This window comes from Sceloporus occidentalis, unplaced genomic scaffold, assembly GCF_023333645.1.
Source record: "Sceloporus occidentalis isolate IW3139 unplaced genomic scaffold, rSceOcc1.0.p SCAF_9, whole genome shotgun sequence".
Classification (NCBI taxonomy): Eukaryota; Metazoa; Chordata; class Lepidosauria; order Squamata; family Phrynosomatidae; genus Sceloporus; species Sceloporus occidentalis.
This window is the reverse complement of record NW_028316989.1, coordinates 10,772,913-10,791,473: the sequence shown is the minus strand read 5'-3', so window position 1 is coordinate 10,791,473 and position 18,561 is coordinate 10,772,913. Positions and strand designations below refer to the sequence as shown.

At 50.6% G+C, this 18,561-nt stretch overlaps 1 protein-coding gene across 1 annotated transcript; it reads right to left on the bottom strand.

The window, feature by feature from the left end:
• Nucleotides 1–310: 310 nt before the first annotated feature.
• On the bottom strand, nucleotides 311–14,039 carry LOC149306886 (beta-secretase 1-like). Its single transcript, XM_089537414.1, has 9 exons — nucleotides 13,643–14,039; nucleotides 7,955–8,043; nucleotides 6,571–6,787; nucleotides 6,099–6,236; nucleotides 5,655–5,789; nucleotides 4,927–5,028; nucleotides 4,175–4,324; nucleotides 3,819–3,990; nucleotides 311–3,251 (listed from the first exon to the last, which is right to left on the bottom strand). Exons 1-9 carry the CDS (start codon nucleotides 13,970–13,972, stop codon nucleotides 3,010–3,012), a joined length of 1,575 nt encoding a protein of 524 aa, XP_089393540.1. The 5' UTR covers nucleotides 13,973–14,039; the 3' UTR covers nucleotides 311–3,009.
• Nucleotides 14,040–18,561: the final 4,522 nt, after the last annotated feature.

Genomic DNA, 18,561 nt, shown 5'->3' with positions numbered 1-18,561 from the left:
GCTCTCTCCAGTCTGCACTCTGGCAACCCTATACAAACATATGTACAGTTCCAGAAACATTGCAACGAGTTCTGTTGCCTGAAAGATCCTAACTTTACAAACCATTTGAGCTGCGTTGAGGGCAACTGTGGCTCTGCTCCCACAAAACAACCCATTACAATACCAAAAGGGAGAGAGAGCACCTTCAGCACCACATCAAACTGGGTACAGGCCATAAAGTGCATACCAACCCCGCCCCGACCTGCCTGCCCGCCTGGTACAAAGTCCACCTCCCCGTGAAGCCTAAGCAAACAAATTAAAAAAGCAAACAGACCTTTTCCAAAACAACCCAAGTTGTCTGGCTCTTCTTCCTGCACTTGCATTTGAGACAAAACGAAAGGCATGTGGGAACCACCAGCATTGCAAATATTTACAGAATATTGTACAAGCAGAAAGCACCTGTTCTTCCAGCATACAGAAGGCAGCCCTCGATAACTGCGCTGAAGGAGCTCCAAAACTAGGCAAGGGAGGAGTTTCCTCCCTCACCTCCAAACAACAAGAACGACTTAACTATGTATTTTTTTTAAAAGAGAAAAGAATTGGAAATGTGGAATGAAGAAGGTAAAGGAAACAAGCCATCTCTTCCAGTGACCCTGGACTTAAACAAAGAGCCTCTTCCACAGAGCAATGCCAGGGGAAGGGCTCAGCCCTGCAGGGGGGTGTCAGTTGCTCCCCCTATCACTTGGGGAGATGGACAGGCACTATTTGGTCCCCATCGCTCCTGCAAGCTGCTGGGGCTCCTGTCTCCTCTTCCTGGAAATAGGGAGATGATGTGGCAGTCAGAGTCTCTTGGACACTGAACCCTAAGGTACCAGCAGCCACCCCAGGAGGAGAGATGGGAAACAACACGAAGTTTTGACCCTTCCTTGCCTTGGCCCCTCTGTCCCAACCTGCAAGAAAGAGCTTCTGGACTCAACAAGGAGGAGGCCAGCAAACTGAAAGGTTAAAGCTCGCATCACTCCCTTCCAGGGGCCAGCCAGCCCTCTCATCTTTGTAGCCACTGCCCATGGCCAAAGTGTGCCACCCGCATCTCCAGGAAGGGTTCCCAAAGGCCTTGGTCTGAAAGAGCCCCCCTCTCAGAGAACCACTGGGGCCACTTGGCACAGACAACGCTCAACACGCAGGATTCCGACCCTTCACCCAGAGCGGCCTGTTTAGCAGAGCGCCTATGTTCACTTGATAATGCTTGGTGTGGACACAAACTGGGCCACCAGCAGCTGCCTAGAGCTGATCTGTGGGGTGCTGGCCTCAAGGTGTCAGCCACTGGAAGATGAGGGAGATGGGAGAGATGGCCATACTCTGTTATGGACAGAAGGAGAAAAGGATTTGTCCCAGGAGGGCAGCTGAGAGCCTCACACTGTCCTGATGCACAGCCAAGAGTCTCCCAGGAGAGCCATGAAACATGAAGCCAAACAACAGAATGGAGCTCAGGAAGGGGTGATGGGGAGACCCCACATTCCTTTGGGGAAGGAAGGAAGGAAGGAAGGAAGGAAGGAAGGAAGGAAGGAAGGAAGGAAGGGGAATTTCCCCTGGTTCCACCTAGGGTTCACCTTTGCCTAAATGCTGGGAAGGGCAGGCAGCCACCCGCAGCAGGTCATGTAAAGTATTGTCTGATGGAATGTATGGGGGCTATCCCTTATTTGGGGGAAGGGTCCAGACCTGTCAAGTCTTCCAGCGCGGTGGAGAAGGGGCTCTCTGTGGGACTCCAGAGAAACCGAGAACCTGCCTGTCACTGCAGCCCCAGAGGCCAGCTCATGGGGAGACAAAGGGGGGAATCTGTGGAAGAAGGGGAGTGGTGCCAGTCCAAGCAGAGTCCACCTGAGCCAGAATGGGGGCCAAGACCCCCTTGAAGATAAGAGAAGAAATAGGAAAGGCAGCGAGAGGACAGCTAGAGAGATGGGGTCCTGAAGAGGGGAGATGTTACTCCCCCATATCACTGGCTACAGAAAAAATACACGGACCTTTAGGCTCCTGAAATGAAGGGGACCATCTTCTAGGGGCCCACAAGGCCTCTCTCCAGCTGGAGGGAATCCTCTGTCTGCCACCTGTTTTGACTCACAAACTGGGTCTCCCTTGTGCCAAAATGGACACTGTGGAGTGCCAGGTATTGGGCCCAGATCTATTCTGGGGGTCCTTGGATCAGGGGCCCCTGGCAAAGTGCCATGGGGAGAGCCTGCATGGACCCCCCCCCAAAGTGGGCAACAACAGGGACCCCTTTTCTGTTTCCCACTTTTGTACATATATATATATATATATATATATATCTGTATATCTATATATATATTTTAAGAGAGAAAGATGTGCACTCACACAAAGAAGCCCCTTAAGAAACAACAGCTACTCTCGCCAGCTCTACGCAGAAGCAACATGGAGGGCTCCTCCCTGTTAGCTTTCCCCGGAAAGCCTTCTACGTTCCTAGACTTCATGGACAGTCTCCAACATCAGCTGCCTTTGGGGAGTAGAGGGAGAGCAGCACACACCAACAACTTCAAAGCAACAATGGGAGGAAAGTGCATCCTGGAACTCCCAGAGCAACGCAAGAGCTCCAGAAGGCCACACGCGCCAAGCCCCACTCAACCCCATTCACACATTCCCAGCGTGGTGCTGGCAAGAGGCATCTCCCACCCACTGAAGGGGTAGAAGAAGAATATGGAGGAAGAGGATGAAGAGGAGCAGGAGGAGGGGAGTCGGTTGCTTTTGCTCACCGTGGGGAGCAGAGTTTGAGCATCTTTTTGCCACAAGCTAACCAATCCCCTGCTGTCAGGCCCCCCACGGCCCTGAGAGATCGGCAGCAAGGCCCCCCATGGAAACGTAAAGGGGGCCCTCAAGGGCAGAGCAGGGAGTGAGTCTGTTGTGCCCCTTAGAGTCCATGTCCATGCCACCGTTGCCACCATTGTCACCATAGGCTTAGGGAGGGCACCAGTCGGGCGGCACCAGTCGGGCGGCACGTGGATGGGGGAGAGAAAGGTCTCACTTGAGCAAGGAAATGTCATCAGCAAAGTCATCGTGGCCTCGCTGAAGGCATCGGAGGCAGCGCCACTGGGAGACCATGAGGCAGAGTGGGAGCATGAAGAGGGCGCAGATGGCGGCCATGACGTATGCGATGGTCATCAGAGTGGACTCGTCTGTCTGGGGGATGTTGTACCCACAGTCCTCCATGTCGCCGTGCAGGAAGGGCCCCTCCACCGCCACTGTCCGGAATTCATCGTGGACTGAAGTGCCGAGGAAAGGGCAGGAAGAAGAAGAGGCAAGGGGTGAAAACACCCCCAGGAACCCAGCGCTCTGCCCCTAAGCCCCCCATGGATGGAGGGGCCTCTGCTGTATCCCACTGGCCTGCACAGTGCATGGCAGGAGGGCAAAAGAAAAAGGCCTTCTCTGCATGGACACCCTAACCAAGGAATACTCCTTTCACAGAGCCAACTGGCACTAAGGGTGCTTTCTAGCATAAAGTTGCACCTTCTGTATCAGAGTCTTTGTTGCTTCTGTTGCATGCCTTCAAGTCATTTCCAATTTATGACAGTCCTATAATAGGCTTTACTTGGCAAGTTTCTTCAGAGGGAGTTTGCCCTTGCCATCCTCTGAGGCTGAGAAATAGTGACTTTGGGACCCTAATTGATCTCATCCAAAGCTACCCACCCAGCTATGGTCTGAGGCTCTTTCAACTTGTTAGAAATTATTCCACTATTTTAAATATAATTTTAGTATTTCTAGATTATTTGGGTAAGCCGCTCCCCTGATGCCCGTACTTTCCTGCCCCCGTCCCTCGCCGGCGTTCTTACCATGACAGGTGCTGACGGCAAAGCCGATGCGCCTGCGGGCCCGGTCAAAGACCACATAGAAGCCCTCCATGATGACGGCCCCCATGACGGTCCCGGTGGAGGACTGGGAGATGGCGAACTTGTAGCACTCGTCCTGAGAGGTAGCCACGTCCTCTACGGGCCGCAGGTATTGCTGTGGAGGAGGAAGGGAGAAGAAGGGTCCTCTTGGTCAACACAGGGAGACACCCCTTTGCTCTTGCTACCAAAGATGCTCCCTCCCATGGTGCACACCATACCCTCCTCCCAACCCAACTGTCCTTGAAGCCCACCCACCCCTCAACTCCCCTTGCCCAACTGTGGTGGATTTGGGCACCCACCTGGGGCAGGATACTGATCCGGAAGGACTGGTTGGTGGTCTCGCCCATCAGGTAGAGAGAGATGACTGGGAAGATGTGCCAAGGGGTGGTGCCCACTTGCCAGCAGACCAGCTGCTCCCCCAACCAGAAGCCGTCAGGGAACTTCTCTGTCTGTGGAAGAGGGAGGAAGGGACTCTCTTAGACCAGGCCAAACAAATCTTGAGGGGGCCAAGGAGAAGATGGGTGGGAAGGGGGCAGCCTTCTGTCCTATCCACCTTACTCTCTAAAACCCCAGATATAGAGAGCCACTCCAAGACAGGTTCTGGGGGCCTCTCCCTCCCCAAGGTGCAAGCAAAAGGATTAAATTCCACATTGTGACATCTGTACTGGGAGATGTTCATCCCTTGGGAGAAGGACTGGGCTCAGGAAGATGTCATGCACCAGGCATATATGTTGGCGAACATCATGCATGAGGGTCTGGGGGTTCCCACATGTTCTCCCTCTACATATCCCAGCAGCCCTAGACCAAAATCCTGTAGATGGTTTCTATAGGCATAATCCCCAGTCACTTCAGCATATAATGACGTTGTGGCACAATTCCTTGGCACTGGGTGCAGAAAGGTAATATGAAGCGAAAGGCAGGCTCTGAACTTTCTGGCCCATCTGGACACCATGCATGATGCAGTGGGCCTGGGGTGGGGTGGGGTGGAGGACAGGGGTTTTGTTAAAAGATATATGAAACCTCAGACATGCCCCTCTTGCACTTCTCTCACCGAAGAGGCCGTCTTGATAGACTTCACAGCTGCATCAAAGACCTTCTTAGGCAGACGGAGGTTGGTGGTGCCACTGTCCACGATGCTCTTGTCGTAATTGTACTGTGGGGAGGGGGCAAAGTGGCAACCTTAGGCTCCCACTCCCCTCGCCCCTGCAAGCATTTATGCATGCAAATCATCTCCCCCCTTAAGCAGCACATTAGATCATGCTCACAACTCAAATCAGTGGGACTATGGTGAGTTTTAGCCAAGCAGTGTGTTGTCTGCACTGGCAGAGGCTGACACGCTACTAGTGACACACCCAAGCATTTGTTGCACTAAGCACATGTAGCGAGATTTTTGTTGTGGCATGAAGCACACAGAACTACTATGCAAGCCATAACACATTAAAATATACAGAACAGAATACAAATATGTATGGCCTCTGGGCACTGTGTGTTGCAACTGTACAACAGGTTGTCAGTTATGTGCATTGGCCACTGAGGCACACACATTATGTGATATTGGTATGCAGAGTAGGAGCTGCATAATGTAACTCAGTTGGCAGTTAGTTATCTATGCTATACTGAAATGAAGAATAATCTCAGCCACAGCTTGGAAAAACTGGACTACAACAGCCAAAATCCCTCCACTGGCAGCATGCAGGACTTGCACCTTAATCTGCCCACTGGAAAGGAAGACAACCCAGGACCTTTCCCTTTGTGTGTTGCACCCCAGGCCAGCCTCACCTCCTTGCAGTCCATCTGGAGGTCCTGCCCATTGATCTCAATCTTAACAATGATGACCTCGTAATACCACTCCTTCCGGATCGGGGTGTACCAGACGCTCCCCCGGTAGAGGGATGGGTCGATGCCTCCAATGATCTGGGGGAAAGGGGCAGAAGAGAAGCATCAGAGGAAGGCACGGGGGAAAGGGGTTGTCTGCTCATGGCTACTCTCAGAGCTCATTGCTTCCAAGCAGGGAGCCCTCCTCTCTTGTACCAAAATACTTGGAATATGGCTGTGGTCACTCGGCGATGAGAGGAAGACATTCTATACATGCTCAGAGGTGCTCTTGTCTCTTTCTAGAATGAGCCCAGGCACAGAAAACAGACCCATTGCTGGGCTGTTGCAACATTATCTCCCCTCAAGAATAGAGATAATAGGGCCCCTTGCTGCCCCTCTGCCACTCACCATGCTGCCCCCCACGGATGCCAAGGCCTCGGTGTCATTGGGCAGGAAGCCTGCTCCACAGAGCTGCAATGAGAAGATGTTGGGCACCTGTGTCTGCTTCACCAGCGAGTCAAAGAAGGGCTCCAGGGAGTCATCGGGCTGAGAGGAGAGAAACGAGGGATGTGGCATCAGTTGGCCCTGGCCAGGGTCGGAGAGCCGTGCAAAGAGAATTTTTGGTTGGTGGGAGGGATAATAGATTTTATTTTGTATTGTTGTATTTTTACTCTTACTGTAAGCTATCTCGATCCTGCCGGAGAGGCGAGATAAAAATAAAATATTATTATTATTATCATTATCATATACTAAAAAGCAGTTTATAAAGCGTAGTTATCCCTTGCTATTTTAATCAGTGCCAGAAGAGTTTGAGCTCCTTTTAGTACATTGTGTCCCAGGAACCCACTTCCAGAGGAATCAAAATGGATGCCAAGCTTACCCGGGCAATCTCCGCATAGGCCAGTCCCAGAATCCCTTCCCAGTTGGAGCCGTTGATGAAAAACTTGTCCGAATCCGTGATGGCAGCGATGTTGGCACGGACGGTGACGTTTGGCCCATGGGGGATGGCCACCAAGTCGGTGCCCAGCTCTCCTTGCCACTTCCCTTGCGTGTAGGGCACATAGACCCCTTTCCGCAGGTCCCGGTAGGTACTAGAGCTGGAAGAGATTCCCGCAAGAGGCCAGAAGGCAGTGAGATGATGGAGAAAGTGAGCCAGCTGGGAGCAAGGTTGCCAGAATGAAGGCTGGTGCTGTACCTCTCACAGTTGCATGGAAGAAGGAATTTTAGCAGGGAATGATTTTCAAACAACCAGGTAAGATGCCTTCTCCTGCACAACCACTGAAGGTACAGGAGTCCTCCCCAGGCTTCATTCTGACAACCTGATTCATAACAACAGTGGCAGTTAAGATTGCCAGAGTGAACAGAGTGAAGACTTTGGTGAACCTCTGGAGAAGAGCTCTGCAGGGAAGGAGCACCTCACATCAAGCTACTTTATACAGAGTGAGCAAAACCTTCAGAGGGCACTTTTAGCAAAAGAATGAAACCACAAACGGACATGACTAAAGTGGGTGGATGGGTGGATCCTGGTGTCTCAAGACATTGGTTGGAATAGAGTGCAAGGGCAACACAATAGCCCTCTGCGACTGTCCAAAAAGGGCCTGGTTAACAGGATGCTTGCCGGTGTGTATGTGTGAACCTATAGATCTCCCCTTGCACATCCCCATTGCCTGTCCCACTTCTCATTAGCTGGAGGGGCAAAATTCCCAGAGGCATACCTGAAATACACCTGGCCCCAGCAATGCCCTTACTAGTCTCACCTCAGCTTCAGGTCACAATTCCCGCTGGGTGCCATGGCTCTGCCCAGGCTCTTTCCCTTCTGCCTCCAGCTCAATGCAGCTCCATCTAACACACAGATTGTCCATTGTATCTCAGGGCTGGAGTTCCTAGACTGCCACTCCCATCAGCCCCAGCCAGCATAGCCAAATGGAGAGGGATAATGGAGAGTATCCCTTCTCCCCACCCAGTCCAGGACAGAGAATAGAGCTGCCTGTGTCCAGACAGTCTGTGTCCAGACAGCAACTGGTGTCAACCTGGCACTGCCTGGAAAGGGAAACCAAATAGCGGCAGAAGAAAAGTGGCATATGAAAAACACAGCACTCTTGCTAAGACCAAGGCCGTGGACACCAGGGACCCATACGTGGTGCTGGTAAAAGACCCAGGAGAGGTGGGTGGGAGGACCTTCCTGTCAATGGGGGGAGGGGCTGCCTCAGTAGCTGGAGTCCTCCTCGCTCAACCCACATGGACCTCTGTCCAGCCATACTCACAGCTGACGCCGGTAGTACCACCTGAGGAAAGGGTGAGGAGCTGCTCCCACAGCAAAGTTACTGCTCCCTGTGTCTACCAGGATATTCAGCTGCAGAAAGAGAGGAAGAAAGGGAGATGAAGTAGATGAGAAGGAGGACATCAGTGTATTACACTCAGAGGAGTCAGCGAGAGACCTAAAACTTGTAAGGGATGGCACCACACAGACTCCATACCTCCAAGAAGGCAAGAAGAATGGCCCACAACAACTTTTATTTTTTTTTTGTGCCAGTATTAGGAATAGGTTCTCTTCTTCGGGCAAAAATGAATTTAAACACAGAGCTTTAAAAAAAAAAAAAGGAATCCCAACAGAGATAAAGGTAAGGCAGGAAAAACAAAATGCACAAATACAAGGTGGATGATACCCAGCTTGATAGCAGTACATGTGAGGGGATCTAAAGGTCTTGACAGACCACAAGTTAAAATGAGCCAACAGTGTGATACAGTGGCCAAAACCCCCCAATGATATTCTAGGCTGCATTAACTGTGTCCAGAAGTAGTAAAGCCACTCTGTTCTGTTTTAGTCAGCCCTCCTTTGGAACCATCCTGTGTGCATGTTTGGTGACCACAGCTCAAGAAGGATATGGACAAGGTGGAACATGTCCAGAGGAGGGTGGCTAAGGAGATCAAAGGCCCATAGACCAAGCCTTGTGAGGAACAGGTTAGGGAGCTGAGTTATTTTAGCTTGGAGAAAAGGAGAATGAAAGGAGATATAATCTGTGTTTAGAGTCATCCTTGGCTTCGGGCGGCAAATGCCACCCTGCCTCTTAAAGAGCATCTGAAGTGCTTGAAGTGCATGCCCAAGATTCACCCCACCCAAGGAGTATCGCTGCTGTGCCTGGCTTTCCAGGCAGGAGGGAACAAGGGTCTGGGAGCACTCCATCACCAATCATGCTCCACATCCTTCATCCGGAGCAATAGCTGGGCCCTTTCACTCTGCTGCAGCCTAGCAGGAGGCCTGGGAGGAAGCCGCAGGCAGATCGGCTTCCACTTGTGCTGGAAGAAGGTCAAATCTCCCAGGCATTCCCCTCCCGCCAATGGCACTGCAGCTGAAGAAGCCTTGCCTTGCTCTTTGGCAGATATACACAGCAGCCCCAGGACCAGCTAGACCCACCAAGTCCAAAAACACCAGCATCTGGGAGGGGGGCTGCAGCTGCTTGAGAAATCTTCACTTTCTTCCTCCTGGTGAGGGAGAGTCAGGGAGTGCCACTCCATTTAGGGAGAGCTCCTTGCACTAAGGGTAGCTTCTAGCTGTCCTTGTGTTCCTAGACTGCCACTCCCATCAGCCCCAGCCAGCATAGCCAAATGGAGAGGGATAATGGGATGTGCACCCTCAACAGCATCCAGGGGGCTGCTAAGTTATCTCCCCTGCCCTGAAATACCACCTCTTTTTCTTACTTGGCAGCCAGGCAGCAAAGGCCCTTGGGGTGGGATCTTGGGGTCGCCCCTTGCTTTGGGTGGAAATTCCTTCCCAGTTCCAGGCCCTGGAAGATCAGCAGAATCACTCCAACACACTGAAGCAGCACCAAAGAGTAACACACACAGCCCAGGAAAAAAAAATCCAGTCTTTGGATGCAAGAAGTCAGGCCACCCCACAGTTCTGGGAAGGACCCACGTGCACATCATCAATGTGAGATCATGAGCAGCCACCAGAAGCTCCCCACCTGCTTCTCTTTCTGGACCGTTCACATAGAGTCCTTCTATATTTATCCAGCCTTTCACTAAAATTCATCATCATGCTGTTCCATGATGCAGCTCATTTTAAAAGTCCATCAAAAGCCATTAGCCATTGTACATAGATTGCCTTCCCCGGGTTATGAGCATATTGAGAGTGGCTGCACAGAAATGTGTCACGTTCTTTAAGTACTTTACACATCATAAGGCCTTTTGCACCCAACCCCCTGCACTTTTGCTTAATAGTGCTTCACAGAAGAGTCAGCCCTTTTTTTACAACTGTATATGTGTATAGACACACACACACACACATCAAACAGCAGCTTGCTCTGGATTCTTGTGATTTTGAAATGGCCCTTTTAAAAGGAATCCTCAGCCCCCTGGCTGTTCCTTTTCATTTTTCCATGGGTCTCACAGTAAGAGAACACCTGTAGGGCTGGAACTGAAAGGGCTGGCCTAGGATTATGGGTTTAGCAGTACTCAGAAATTGGGGAGAGACTGTGAAGAGTCAAGAAAGGAAGAACAAATTAAAAGATTTAAGAATACAGTGCACAGCAGATTGAACTTTGAACGCCCTGCTCATAAATGTCCAGTCAAATGAGTTGTGTGTGTTTACATGTCGTCTGTCATTTTTATCTTGCTACTTGGGTTTAGTTAGAGAAACCATGGTGTAATGGTTGGCGGTCTGAGTGTTAGACTAGGACTCTGGGAGGCCTGGGTTCAGCCATGGAAAGCCAGTCGGTCCCCTTGGGCAAGTTATGCTCTCTCTGTCTGCAAAGGAGGTAACGGCTCCAAACCTCTTCTAGTCTCAGGAGAAGGTTGGTGTAACTTGAAGACACATAACAAGAACACAACTTGTTTTGTCAGGAAAAGAGATAGAAAAGTGTGTTTTATTGGGCTTAAAATCTTTCAGGTTGCCTCCAAGTTCTGTTCCATGTTGACTTTGGGTACAGGAGACCAAGAGGGCGGCAGCAGAAGACTTCCATTCCAAACACAGCTTTGTTGCCTTGGAGGTCTCTTGCCTTCCCTGGCAACTGAGGCCTTAACTATCCTTGCTCCCACAATTTGGTTTGCAATCCACTCTCTCAGACCTTTCATATCTCTGACCAAGTCAGCCCTGAGATGCCAAACCTCTTCTGGGCCCTCTTGCAACCTGGAGCATGGAGGACGATGTCCTTGGGAACACAAACCCAGACAGTTTATTTTTGCCCATGAGAGCGGAAGCAGAGGGAGGCACTGCATCAGGACATGTCTCTTTCCTGCATCCCAGAGGAAACCGCAGCAAACTCCCACTGGGTCCTCCAACAGCACTCAAACCCCCGGCTTCATCTGCTCAGGTGCCCAGACACAGCGCTGAACCGCCCGCATCAACACGCTCAATGCTCCTCTGCTTGGCACTACCATAGAGAGGAGTGTGCCAACAGAGTCACCCAGAGATGCCTTGGGAGTGAGCTTTGGTGACCAGTCATTCGGACAGCATCTGGAGAGGCCCAGAGCAGCTGTGGGAAATGCTGCAGCCCTCCAAATGTGGTTAGACAGCAAGTCCCAACCTCCCCCAGTCGGTTCACAGCCAATGGTGAGGAATATGAGTCATGGTCCAACAATGCCTGGAGGATGGCATGACTGCCCTCCTTGGACTAAAGCATCACAGACCTATGGATTAAAGAGAGTCCAGCCAGCCTTAATCCAGACCTCACAAGCCCTCCCATCCCCTCCTAATATCTCAACCAGCACATGCCAGGGATCAACTTCTGCACAGATTAGCAGACCAGAGGGGCCACAGATGCAAAGGGGTTGTGTGTGCATGGATGCTCTTGTGCTGGCATCATTTTTGCCTCCTAAGCCTGGTTCTTTCTCGCCTCTGGGCACTGCTTAAAAACCAGTCCTGTCCTCCTTCCTTTTAAACACCTGGCCTTCATCCTGTACAACATGCAAGCTTCAGTCTTCCCGTACATTGTAAGCAAACACACATGCAGACATGAGCGTGGGCCACTTCCCCAGACAAAGCAGCCTCTAGGGGTACCTGCGCCTGCTGGATGCAACCAGCTTCCTTCAGCCCCTTGTTTGTATATGGTCACCAGGTGCAAGACGGAACCATTACATACTCATGGCTACTATCAATGCATGAAAAAAGATTCTTCCTAAATGTTAGGAGGAATTTCTTGACTGTAAAATCTATTGGACAGTGGAATAGACTGCCCCAAGAGTAATGGACTCTCCTTCCTTGGAGATCTTTAGACAGATGACCTCTCAGACTGAGGGCCGCCCCACAAGTCAAAGAGCAGAAAACCCCATCCCAATCTGGGTAGTGGTGGCTGGTGGCTCCTAGGTCACTGAGGTCAGGAACCTGTGCCAGGGTCTTATCTGCACTTTCAAGGTGCTACGAAAGGTACTAAGCACCCAAACTCTGCCAGGGAAAGGCACAGAATAACTTTTAAGAGGCTCTCCTGGAGATGGTTGCTGGCACTTGTTCCCTGGACAAAATACATGTTGTACATCTGCTTCTACCTGTGGAGGAGACAGGGCCACAAAGAGAGCCCAGTGGCCAGTGCTGACTCCTGTGTCAGTGGAGGAGGGGAATCCAAGATTTAGACTGCAAAGACACTCCCCATGGTGCTGAAGTTCTTCATGGAGAAAAAGTCCAGCACCTTGGAGAGCGTCTGTAGGGCCAGAATGAACCCCTGGTGTGGCTTTGTTGTTCCATGGAAGCTCCTGGGGTCCAGGGACCCTGCTCTGCCCATGGCTCCCACATTGCCCTAAGCTCCCAGCAGGGCTCAGCTTCCAGACACAAGGCTCACTTGCGCTCATGCACCGGCCAGCCTCCAAACCCCCTCAGATCAAATCTTGCACCCAAGACGCCTCCCCAACCAAGCAGGGAGTGAGCCCCTGAGCCTTAGGATGCACCAATGGCCCTACAGTGATCCTTCAGAGGGACTACATCCCCCATCATGCCCAGGCCCAGACAGCTTGGCACTCCGTTCCTGTGGCTGGGGATGATGGGGCTGTAGTCCAGCACAACCAGAAGGTGCCAGATTGAGAGAAGGTGCTTTACCGCCTGCCCAAAATGTTTTGAGTCTGTGCATCGTCCAGAAACCTGGCTGGTGGTGTTTCATGGGAAGAATGTGGGGAGGGGGCTGGACTGATATTTTAACTCCCATGCCATTTATTCACCCTTCCCCTGTGCTCCCAGGGTCATCTCTGTGGCCCTCAACAAGCAGCCAGGCGAACCTGTAGCCAGGCCTGGAGCTAGGCTTGGCCCCTAGGCCCAAATATCCCCCCGTGCTCCCCTCCTCACACTTGCTTCCTCACACACAAACACAAATGCACACACACACACACACTTTATATAAGGAGCCTTTAATTCCACGGAAAGCCCCATATGTCGCTGGCAGCTTTCGCTGCTTGGCCCAGCGCCAGAGCCAGCCCTGGAGCAAGTGTCCAGGCCTTCCTGGGCATGGGGCACATGGGGCACATGGGGCAGATGGGTCAGCCCACCGTTTCCCCACATGGCAGAGGCAGGGGGTGCATGCAGATGGGGGGGGGGCTAGAGGTGCATGCACAGGAGGGGTGCTCTGTGGCCTTTCCCACAGCCAGAATGGAGTCCTCTGGGGAGAGGCGTTGGCAGTGGCTCCCTGTCCCTTTGCTCTCTTTGCACTCTGTGCATGCTCAGAGACACTTTTGGGGGCAATCAGCACTGGGGCATTTGGCCTTGGCCCCAGAGCGAAGTAGCAGCTCCTCCTAAGGGTCTTCGGAGGCACACAGCCGAAGCCCCCTCCTCTCCCTCCCCATCCAGGCAACAAGACGACGCCCCGAGGAAGGCCCCCGAGGTCCCCGGGCAAGGCAAGGCAAGCAGGGCAAGGGGGGCCCCGTCTGTCTGCCCCAGGAAGGGAAGAAGGCAGGGAGGGAGAGCCAGCCCCTTCCCCAGGCCTAATCCCTGGGCTGCCCTTCCCTCCCTTCCCTTGGCGGCTGCTGCTGACCTTCTGCGGGGGGCTTCCCAGCGCCATCTCCAGGTAGTAGCCCTGTCCGGACTTCCCGCGCAGGTTGTCCTCCATCCTGGCCACGAAGCTGCTGCTGCTGCTGCTGCTGCTGCCGGTGCTGCTGCTGCTGCTCTCCTCCTCCTGGGCCCAGCGCCTGCCTCGGGCCTCGGGCTCCCTCGCCTCCAGCCCCGGGGAAGCCGGGGGAGAGGGGCTCCCTCCGCGCAAAGGCAGACGGAGGCCCAGCGGCAGCCCCGACGGAGCCACGCAGCCCGGACCCACCACCAGCAGCAGCAGCAGCATCAGCATCAGCATCAGCAGCCTGGGCCTCATGGTGCTCCTGGCCGGAGGGAGCCAGGGAGGGTCCGGGCGGGGCTCCCCTCCGGAGGGGACACCGCCAGGCCGACGGACCCAGCCAGGGACCCGGATCGCCGGGAGTTGGAGGCCGGATGGGGCTCCGGAGGGGATGCAGCGCCGCCTTACGCCCGCCCTGCGCCGGAGGACCAGCTCCAGCCAAGCAAGGAAGGGAAGGGGAGGAAAGAAATAGAAAGGAAAGGAAAGGAAAGAAAGAAAGGAAGAGGAAAGAAGGAAGGAAGGAAGGAAAAGGAAGGCAGACAGAAAGGGAGGGAGGGAGGGAGACAGGCTGAAAGAAAAACAGAAAGGAAGGAAAGGCAGAAAGAAAGAAAGACAGGAAGGAAGGAAGGAAGGAAGGAAGGAAGGAAGGAAGGAAGGGGGGCATACTAAAACACAGGACAAGTACTGTCTTCTGTTTTAGTATGTCCTCCTGCAGGGCTCTCTTTCTTTTAAAGGGCAGTTTCTTAGGGCCCGAACAGACAGGCCAAAATAAAGCCGTTTCAAGTCACTTTGGAGGTATGCTGTTTAAATGGCACATGCATCTTAAGACAACAGGATTGGTACCCTCCTTGGCACCAATTTCCTCTTGTAGCGTTGGACCCAACTTCCCTTCCCTTGCAGATGCAAGCTTCCTCAACTTCCAGCATGATGACATCTATGCCACTAACTCCTTCAGAGCCACCGATACAGGGCCCTCAGTCCCTTTGCTAGTCTTCACTGCAGAGGACCCCTGACTACTCATCTCTTCTTTGAAGAGAAGGGTCTCACTCATCTTCCCAGACCTTTAGCTTTGGGGCTGACTCACCCTTTACCTCTGTTTCTATATTGATAGGTACAGACTGGTCCTATTGGTCCAATTCTCCCTTGTACCAGGATCAGTACCATAGTTGTGACTCACGAAATCTCCTCATCGGTCTCTGCCTCAGTCTCACAGTCAATCCCATTCTCGATCTAGATCACCTGGTCACCATTGATCTTCCCTTTCTCAATAGATTCTTCCTTGAGGTTGAGTCACTGATCCCAAACCCAAACTGATCCCAAACCCCTCCTATGCCCTTTACATCTCTGTCTTCATTTCTCTGACCTTCAGTACCAACTGCTAGGATTCCTTCACCTCTTCCAAGAGTCATGGAGACTGTCCCCAGGCCTCCATTGGCGACTAGGGAGGTTTTGCTCTCCTCTTCTGTGGCTCTTTCTACAGCCATTACGGCACCAATTCTGAGCGTTCTACCTGATACTTTGACTCTATTCCAGCACTTGGTATCAACTCTGGCACCATCTTCTGCTGCACATTTGCTTCTACATCTGTGGCTACTATGTTGACCCTGGCCTCATCTCACACCTGACAAGGTCCTTCAATGGAGGAACTCAATGATTGTGACACTGAGACATCGGCACCGGCCTCACCTTCACGTCACCTTTACATGGCACTGTTTTGAAAGTAGAAAGTAGAAAAATTTCTACTGACGAATTAAATGTAAACTGTGATACTATAACATCTTCTCAAAAATGTCAGTCCTTTTGAGCTTGCATTTGTTGAACACGGCTAAAATGCCCACCACAATCTCATTCCACAACAAGGAAGCAAGATAGCTCATGGGTCGAGAGCCTATTTCAGTGGAACTGATGTGTTGGAATTGATGCTCCAGCATCATCTGCCCAGTTTTATTGACTGTCATGCTGATATAGAACATGCTTATGAACGAAGGGGGCTACTCGACTGACAATAAACATTTCTTAAGCTGGAAAGGAGACCACAAAAAGCTGCCTTGCAAGTCAGATGTGTGGTATAGGAGAATTGTGAATCCATATCTTGATCTTGTACAAGGTTTTACAACCACTGGATGTCGATCATTCTTGTCAAATGCTATAGAAATGGTGGAGTCTGAAACAAATGGGTGCCAGCGTTGTCTTACCTTCTGTTTTTCTCCCCAAGTGGGTTGTGGGGGGAAGGCACAGCTTGTGGAAGAAACAGAACCCACAAGATGCAGAAAGGACATAAAGGTTTATTGGAGAACATACAGGAATCTTGGCCAAGTCTGGTAGAGCAGATTTTTGGAGACATCATGGTTTGAGAGGAGTGGAAGACGCTTCAATGGGCCAGAAAAAGTTACAGGCTCAGGTCTGTGTGGTGAGGCTGAGATTATGCTGGGGAAAGAAGGGAGAGAGACTGTCACAAAGGAACAATAGCATGATCAACATCTCCACCCAGCATTGAAACCACAGTAAACTAGAAGCACAACTTTAACAACTGTAATGAAAGGCTTTAATAAGGGCCTTATAGCGCAAAGCTTCCGTCCTGCTATTATTGCATTCTCTTCAAAATGGGAGTAAGGGTTTGCCCTCTTACCCTTTGCATTTGCAGAACCATTGTGTCTGCTGGCGCAATGAGTTTCCACACACAGCGACTTCTCACTACCTGTTCCCTTTTTATTGTTTGGCACACACTCTGTGCTTGGGAGGTGTAATTTTGTTTTAAAAGTTCCCAGCAGAGAGTAGATGTGTGTGTGTGTGTTTGTGCAGGCAGTAGTCCTGTGCTCATTTACCTGAAAGTAAATAACATTGAATTAACTGGGAATGCTTTCTGGACAAAGCTGTAGGGATCTGATGTCTCATTGCTAAACTGGCTCAAATCTTTAGTGGGCCAGACATCATTTTGTTACTGCCTACAATCAGATTTTGGAACTGTATCACAGTGATGGAATTCATGCAGCCCTCCAGATGTTGTGTTGAACTACAACTCCCAACATTCCTTCTCATTGTTTATGCTGAGTAGATCAGGTGGACGTTGCTGTTCAATAAACTCTGGAGGGTCACATAATTCTCACCCAAGCATTTTCACTCCAAGGAATTGTGCCACCAATCTGGTCCTCTTGTAGGTGTTTCTGCCTGGTCTCCCTGCCGCCCACCTCACAAAGCTAGAAAAGAGATGTTTGTTTTCATTCCTGGCAAAACCTGAGTATCTTTCATTTTAATTCAAGGGGAAATCTGGGACTTGGGAAGACCTTGGACACATTCACACCACACAATTATAGTGCTATCATTCAACCATATGAATAATGCCATGGTTGCACACTGTAGAATCCTTGGATTTGTAATTTGGTAAAGTGTTAGAGCACCCTGACCTAGAATTGTAAATGCCTCTCTCTAAATTGCAACTTCCAGGATTGGATGGATCCAAAGACAGTTAAAGTGGAATAATGGCACAATAATTGTGTAGTATGACTGGGCCCCAGGCAAGGGCAATGGGAGCCTTCAGATGTTTTGTGCCTAAAAATCCCTTCAGCTTTAGTCAAAGTAGGTAAACGTGAAGGTTTATGAAAGATGTAATCTAAAGCATCTGGAAAGCCGCATTTCTTCATCCGTCGTGCAACCCATACTAAGCTAAAGGATGGCTCAATGGTCTGGATTGTCTATGGTGGCTTCCTATGTTATTGCATTTCACTCCCACCCAAGAAACTCAACTTTCTTCTCTTAGGGAAAGACAGACTAGCACATGACTTGAGATGAATAATATTAAGTGCAGTTGATTTCTGGTGATTGGAGAAGGGTCATTCCTCTTACCTTAGTCTTTACATGTCTTGACACAATCTTCTTTACGCACGAATCTATTTGAATTGCCCCCAGAACCACGGTACCTGAATGACTCACACCTCTTCTTTGGAAGGTTGTAGTAGAAGACAGTTATTTTTGCATTGCCAGATCCAGGATTCATAGGAAGCGTACATATGTCGGGCAGTGCTGTTAGGAAATAAAAGAGGGACAAAGACTCATAAATATTGTTGTTGTCTGTATTGAAGTAGTTCTGGGTCCTAATCAAGAATGTTAATGAGCCAGATAGAAAAATGGTTGATGGCTTCTTTAGGGAGCTAGGAAATGTGGCTCTCCAGTTGATTTTGCACTACAACTCCTTTGAATCCCCACTGGCTTGAGCTGATGTGAACTTCAGTCAAATAATGTCTGGAGAGCCACTCTTTCCTAACTCTGGACTAGTGAATCATTGCAAACTTCTATAATGCTTTGAATAAGAAAGATTCCCTTAAAAATGAGGGAAATGATTTCTTCTTCATTTTTCCCAACTGGGGTGGAACACAAAGTATGCTGTGCGTCTATGTGCAAAGCCAAGGGAATAAAAGAAATGACAATTTGGGACAAAGAGACACAGGGGTGAGCTACTGAGGTGCAGTAATCCTTTTCTGCACATCTGAATCATGGGAGTCTTCTGCTCTCCTCTTATTGCTCTGCCAACTGCTTCCCAGTTGTTCTATTTCTCAATTCCTAAATAAACTGAGCATGGAAAAACATTTTAAAAGAAAACTAAAATTGATATTTCAGTTATGCCACTCAACAAAACACAGAAATTAGCATTAACTGGAAGGCCACAGGTTTCAAGAAAAGCTAATATTGTTGAATGCTTGGTGTAAGCATGGTCCAAAAGTGAAGCTCTTACCATTAGCCTGTCCTGGAATACCCAGCAGATCAGACCATAGTGTGAGGAAGACTCCTGCAGTGAGGATAGAGAAGACAAAGGGACTACCTTGCATCATGGTTGCTTGATGTGAGTCCCC

What these genes read in the sequence shown, in the direction of transcription:
- LOC149306886 (XM_089537414.1), bottom strand. Translation starts at nt 13,972, where the DNA reads ATGAGGCCCAGGCTGCTGATGCTGATGCTGATGCTGCTGCTGCTGCTG. An exon ending in CATCCGTGGGGGGCAGCATG is followed by an intron (nt 5,790 to 6,098) that starts GTGAGTGGCAGA and finishes CCTTTCCCCCAG; the next exon opens with ATCATTGGAGGCATCGACCC. An exon ending in TCCAGATGGACTGCAAGGAG is followed by an intron (nt 5,029 to 5,654) that starts GTGAGGCTGGCC and finishes CCCTCCCCACAG; the next exon opens with TACAATTACGACAAGAGCAT.